This window comes from Sinocyclocheilus grahami, unplaced genomic scaffold (assembly GCF_001515645.1).
Source record: "Sinocyclocheilus grahami isolate Dianchi unplaced genomic scaffold, SAMN03320097.WGS_v1.1 scaffold412.1, whole genome shotgun sequence".
Classification (NCBI taxonomy): Eukaryota; Metazoa; Chordata; class Actinopteri; order Cypriniformes; family Cyprinidae; genus Sinocyclocheilus; species Sinocyclocheilus grahami.
The window spans coordinates 614,570-621,390 of NW_015505591.1; the positions used below are offsets into that span (position 1 = coordinate 614,570).

At 35.1% G+C, this 6,821-nt stretch overlaps 1 protein-coding gene across 2 annotated transcripts; it reads left to right on the forward strand.

The window, feature by feature from the left end:
• Positions 1–1,880: 1,880 nt before the first annotated feature.
• Positions 1,881–5,328, forward strand: LOC107551024 (doublesex- and mab-3-related transcription factor 2-like). 2 transcript variants are annotated; one of them, XM_016232503.1, is made up of 4 exons: positions 1,881–2,016; positions 2,233–2,489; positions 3,293–3,389; positions 4,630–5,328. In XM_016232503.1, the coding sequence occupies exons 2-4, from the start codon at positions 2,280–2,282 to the stop codon at positions 5,319–5,321; spliced, it is 999 nt and encodes a 332-aa protein (XP_016087989.1). In that variant the 5' UTR covers positions 1,881–2,016; positions 2,233–2,279; the 3' UTR covers positions 5,322–5,328. The 2 variants fall into 2 exon arrangements, with proteins under 2 accessions (XP_016087989.1, XP_016087988.1); XM_016232502.1 differs by having other exon boundaries at positions 1,881–2,489.
• Positions 5,329–6,821: the final 1,493 nt, after the last annotated feature.

Here is a 6,821-nt window from a genome sequence, read left to right on the forward strand (position 1 = left end):
CAGTTTGGACTTGGACTACATTTTTCTATAAACAATGTTTCTCATATTAAAGGAATAGTTCACCCAAAAATGAACATTTTCTTAAACTCTACTCACCCTCAGGAAATCCAAGATGTAGATGAGTTTGTTTCTTCATTAGAACAGATTTAGAGAAATGTATCATTACATCACTTGTTCACCAATGGATCCTCTGCAGTGAATGGGTGCCGTCAGAATGAGCGTTCAAACAGCTGATAAACATCACAATAATCAACACGATACTAGACCATCAATTAATATCTTGTGAGGCAAAAAGCTGTGTGTTTGTAATAAACATATTCTTTATTAATATGTTTGTAACTTTAAACTTTAATCAAATTAAAATGAATGTTTTCCTTTTTAGTGGCCTACATTTTTATTTTCAGTGCGTGTTAGCAAAGACCAAACAAGATGCAGGTGTTTCTGTGAAGATGATTACATTTTAGAATGATGTTGCACATAATTTAATTCAAGAGATGACAATTGAACTGGCAGTTTAGAAAGATAATATCTAGAGAATTTTTTTTAAAGAACATCTGAAAATCCCAAGGTGCTGGTGCACACACCAGTCAAAATGCATATGCAACAAAGTAACGTGCATATTATACAATTATAAAATATTAATGTAATCTTTAAACAGAATAAGGCATCATCTTGCCACTATGATCTGACACATCGGTTTTAATCATGACATAAAAGCTTCAATTAATTTGCTCTAAGCTGTCAATGAAGCAGAAAACTGTAACATCTTAATATTGTTGACAGGTTTAGAGGCCTATAGGGATGTCTTGTCTACTATATAGGTGTAGTATTATGCAGAATGTGAGCTAGGGCATATTAATACTAATAATAGCTTTTAAAGTGTGTGGGTGTTTTTTTCAGTTGCTGTATGTCATTATGAATGACTGAAGATCAGAATTACCATATCGATATCATAATAAGACCTAAATAAAAATTAGATACACATGCATACAACTGAGCCATTTACAAAATATTTCATTAATTTCAGTAATGTGAATACTAACAATACGCAAAAGACAATATATATTTTATTCAGAGTGTGATTACTTGTATATGGCAGAGGGGGGAACCCAAGGTAACAATATTAAATGCCCAGCAGGTCCTGATAATACAAAGATCGTCCACATGGGGGCGTCACAGAGGTCAATATCACTGTCCCCTCAGAGCAGCAAAACCACAAAGTGATGAGATGAGTGCACATAATGTGCCTTATCATCTCAAAACCATAAACTAGGTGTTAGAGAACAGGTAACTCTGGTTGACTATAAGAGAAGAGTAAAATATTGCTTCAGTGTATTGATTAAATATTGAAGAGAGAATAATTTGGATTGGTGTAACACTGGTTAAAGGATTTGTGGGTTATTGCAGTCTGCTGCACATTAGAGCATTAATATTCTAGGCTGAGTAAATGTTAAGTGTCCTACATTTGATTGCAGTGCATTTTAGTGGATTTTCAAAAGCATTGCTCGAGGGAGGACAAAAACACTCAATTGTAGAGTGGGACTAAATGCTATTTAATTCAGTAAATAATATGTGCTTTTGCTGTGTGGAAATTACCATTAACCATGACACCAACGTTAAATGACCAATAAAATATTATTAAATCTTATTCAATTGTTTAAAATAACTAATTATATTCTAGCATTTTGGTCCTGTATTTTTAACCGCTGAATATTCACATTCAATAATGCAGCAACAATATCATTCACAATGTTCTCTGAACAATAGTTTAACAATAATTTAATAGTTAACTAAATATTTAGTGTGCTCTCTGCTTTGGTTAAATGTAACTCTATGTAAAGAGAGGGAGACAGGAGGAGTTTGCGTTGCATCATCATTAACCGCGTGACGTTGTCAATAACTCACAACGAGGAAAGTTAAATATTGAGAAGCGGGTAAGGTGCGCTGAAACTTAGTAACTATGAGGTCAATCGCAGCTTCATTTCGACACTAGCTGCATATCCACTGGCAAGCCAGGTGAGAGGCGTCTTCCAGGAAACAGCCAGATTCACTAGCACAGCTGAATGACTTATAATTTCAAAACTCTTGCCTGTAGTTTCCACTAAGCTTTTCTTTGCTTGCGTAGTGGAACATATCAGGTTTGCATATGATGAGCAGCGTCGGTTCACGAGAACTGCTTATAAATGTCCACTAAAGCGGATAGAGACTCACAGGTAGATGTGACCTACCTAGATACCCGCAAAGCAGAATTGGCTGAAGACACTGACGACCGGGAGGTGATGAGGACGGAGGAAGCTCCAGCGCCTCGCAGGCTCAGCCGGAGCCCGAAGTGCGCTCGCTGCAGGAATCACGGCGTCGTGTCGCGCCTCAAGGGCCACAAGCGCCTCTGTCGCTGGCGTGACTGTCAGTGCGCGAACTGTCTGCTGGTCGTAGAGAGACAGAGAGTGATGGCAGCGCAAGTCGCCCTCCGGAGACAGCAGGTCACAGAGGTTGGTTGACTAAGCTTTCTGTGTGCTCCGGTGGCACTAAAAAGGGTGTTGTTTGCAAACAAAGTGACACAGTTTTGTTGAAGGTTTTGAGCACGTGTGTAGTTACTTTCTTGTTGCAGACTTGAACTGCAAATGATATACTGTACAGTACAGTATTTGATTTTTTTTTGTATATATATATATATATATATATATATATATATATGTTAGAATTATATTGGTACATGTCATTTAAATGTAAAATTTGCAGTTTAATGCCACAATTATTAATGAAATCAGATTATAAACATGTTTACGTTTATATATTCCAGCAAAATCATGTTACTGCAAACAACATGACTGTTACATAATTAACTACCATTAAAAGAAGTACCGTGACAGTAGTATGGTACAGTAATGTATCAGATGGTTATATATTTATATAAACACTACTAATTGCTAAATATTCATGTGTCTTAAAAAGTACAATACACTACAATGGTACATCCACTTGATTCTTGATTGTATATTTCTATAAGCAAAAAAAAAAGCATTACAGTCTATTGTCATAATTAATGTGTTGCTATTATTTCTGACAATGATAAACATCTTCATCATAAAATTCCTGAGAGCAAACAAAATAAATTGAGTGAATTTTAAGTAGCCTAGTTAGGCATTCAAAGCTGAGTTAGGCATTCACTAGATATTGTTAAGAAAAAGGACACCCTTTATGACAAACAAGACATCCACTGGTGTCTTTTGTAGCGTAAGTATCTTTTATCCATCCCATAAATTTATGCTGAGTTGTGCGTTCTCTTTGACAGGGTAAAAAAGGTCAAAAAAACACCTCTGTTCTCAGACATGCAGCTTACCAGCGCTACACGAGGGCACCTAGTCTCCTGGCAAAGAGTATTCTAGAGGGTAAGCCTTAATTAGCGCACATCTCATTAACACAATTGCACCCTGAAAGGCGACATCGGGAGAAACTGGATTAGTTCACCCTTTATGCCACAGAACCCTCTGTTGGGAATAAATCTGTTTATGTTTATGTAAGGTAATTAAAATTATGCAAATGGATAGAGGAATTACAAAAGAATTGGCTCATATGACTGCTTTGGAGTTTGATTTTCCCTGATGTGTTTCTCGCTGTGTCAACATTAAGGTCAAACTGATTTAATTGTTATCATAAATTTGAATACGCTTAATTTGTTTTTGTTCCAGTAGAATATTTAAAACGGTTATACTTTTATGAGTTCCACATGGAGTCTAAGAAATTTATTTTTTAATTGTTATGAAATTAGGTGAAAATGATTTGTACACCTTTACAGAAATGCATTTTAATGTGGGTCATGACCTAAAAATGATCCACGTGTCTGTTTTGATACGATCATGGTCGGAAGGAAAAACCATTGACAGATGGAAATAAAAAATGTAGCTGACCATGTAATCATACATAGTTAGAACTGCAAAATATTTAGGCTTGTCAATTTTTGAAAGAGATGGCAAAGCACTTTGAATGCTTTCCATCTGTTGTTGACATCCAAAGCTTTGCTGTTCTTTTTTAAGAAAAACTGCGGGGGGGGGAAAGGCATTTGTAATTTGACAAAAGATTTATATTTCAAATAAATTCAGTTTTTCTGAAATTTCTATTCATTAAAGAATCCTAAATAAGTTATTACCATTTCCAGAGAAATATTAAGCAATCTGTTTTCAACATTAATAATAATAAATGTTTCTTGACCAAATCAGCATATTAGAATGATTTCTGAAGGATCATGTAACACTGAAGATTTAAAAAATATTAGATCAGCTTTGCCATCATAGGAATACATTACATTAACATATATTTTAAATTGTAGTAATATTTCACTGCATTACTGTTTTACTGTATTTTTGAACAAATAAATGCAGCCTTAGTGAGCATAAGAGATTTCTTGAAAAAACATAAATCTTATTGACCCAAAATTTTGAACGATGATATAATCTATTCTAGATTAAAGTAGTCTGTAGTCTTGACTACTTGAATTCAAAGTATCTTCATTTACAGTTCCTGAAACTGTTTATTCTAATAGACTATTTGAATATTTTTACATTTAAATGTGACTTGATTATGAACAAGAAAAATCTTTTAAAATTTTTATACTCCTTCATCATGCTGTAGGCTACAAGCCGCCTGTGTTAGAGGACTGGCCAAAGAGACTCCACCAACCCCCAGTCAGTATTCGTATGAGGAAGAGGAGAGCGTTTGCAGATAAAGAGCTGGAGACTGTGATGCTGGAAAGAGAGCTGAGGCAAAGAGAGATGGAAGAGTTGCCTGCACTCATCCTCCAGGCTGTGGTGCCGTCCGCTCCCTCTCCGTATTTTTTCCCACTGTCAGACCCAATCATGCCCACGTACATGCCTGTGTCCAAAAGCGACTGTGATCTCCCTCACCATCAACACTCGCTTAAATCCAAGACTCTAGACTGTGGCCCAAACACACTGACAGACAGCGTCTCTCTAAGAGTGTGTGAGAACTGGAACATTTTCAATGCGATTCGACCTCCACCGCACTGTTACTGCGCAAGCCCAGGCGTCAACATGGTTAAAAACATACCGGACAGCGGGTTTTCTGATATGTCTGTCAAACCAAAATGTTTAGTTGTCGACACCATGTCAAAGCAAGGCATTCCTCCCTCACCGAATATGGCAGACGTGCTGGTACAAGCTAAATCGCCCCACAAACGCTGCAGGTCATTGGGACACGAGGCCTCTGTTCACATGGACTGTACGGAGGGTGCAAATAAAGACCCCATCAAAAAAGCTGTAACACGGCCATTACCTTTTTCTGTAGAGGCATTGCTCATGAGATAAGAATTTAATTTTTAAAGCTAACACTTTACAATAGGGTTCAGTTTGTTAGCATAATGTATTACATTAATTTACATTACATTAACGGCCAATGAAATTTTTTACACTGTTTATTAATGTTGTTTAATGTTAATATCTACATACACGAATACATTTTTAACAAGTTAGATATTAACATTACCTACTGTATTATGAATGAACATTAAGAATTAACAATGAACAACAGCGTATTTATAAAGTAACATGAATATCGATTATGAAATGCTGTTAAAAAGCTAATTGTTAGTTCATGATATCTGATGTATTAAGTGATGTTAACGATAACAAATGAAACTTTTTGGTAAAGTGTGACCTTTTCAATTTATATTTGACTATAATTTATCTAGATTTACAGTAGCATTTAAGCAGCTGAGCTTTTAAAAAAATAAATAATGTAATTTTCAAGCAAGTCAAGCAAGCAGAGGATATATTCAAACACTTTCTTAAATTGCACACTCTTTCTCAAGTAGTGCTGAGAAATACAGTTTATTTTAGTGAATGTGTTCACTTGTACCATTCGTGTAAATGAACCTGTTCATAAACAGTTAACCAGTTCATTTGTCCTTGTGCACAAGTGTTTGTGTTCATCATTACATTCAGTTTTATAAATACAATGTTTATAGTTTTATTACTTTCAATTAGTGTAAATTTTTATGCAAAGCTGAGTTTTTAGGTTTAAGGAATCAAAAGATTCAAGTTGTTGAGATGAATCAAAAAGTGTAACCCCTTAACTACTTAAAATGGACTAGTTTGCTTGGCACGTCAGTTTTTAATGAAGCTTCCCCAACACTGCACTGAAAAGTTAAATAGTCTATAACTTTCTTGTTTAATAAAATACTCTTGATTAAAGCCCTTTTGATTCATTTCTAACTAAAGTTGTTCAAATTGTTTTTATAATCTTGTTTAAATCAGTTATATGAAATTGTTAAATACACAGTATAGAATATATATGCGTCTTACTAAGCTTTATACTTTATTCCTTCTTTTTCCAGTTCTGTTTTCCAGTTCTGTTTCACAATATTTGTTTTCTGTTCGAAAAACATTGTGATGTTTCTTTCTTGTACATGTAAATAGTCATGACTAACCTTTTTTTTATTATTCATATTTTTAAATTCCAAATAAGAAAGTCTGATGTAAACGCATAGGTAGCTGAGGATCAAATGAAAGAGTGGTGGAAAAAAGATTAGTTTCTCTCTCTCTTCCTTTAATGTGAATTAATGATGTAGTTCATACGGTGGTTGGATTGAAGTGATGCCTGGTACATCTGTGTATTTAAGCTACAGGCTCCCACAAAGGTACTTTGAACTGTTTCTGCGGTGTTCATAAAATATTTTCAATTTTAAAGAAAACTAACGATGAAAAGGGCTCTCAGGCAGGAACCAACTCAAAGTGTAAAACTAAACGAGTGAGGAGAAAGACACATGTGCCTGAGGGTTCAGAGGCAAGAAATGATTCTAATATGAG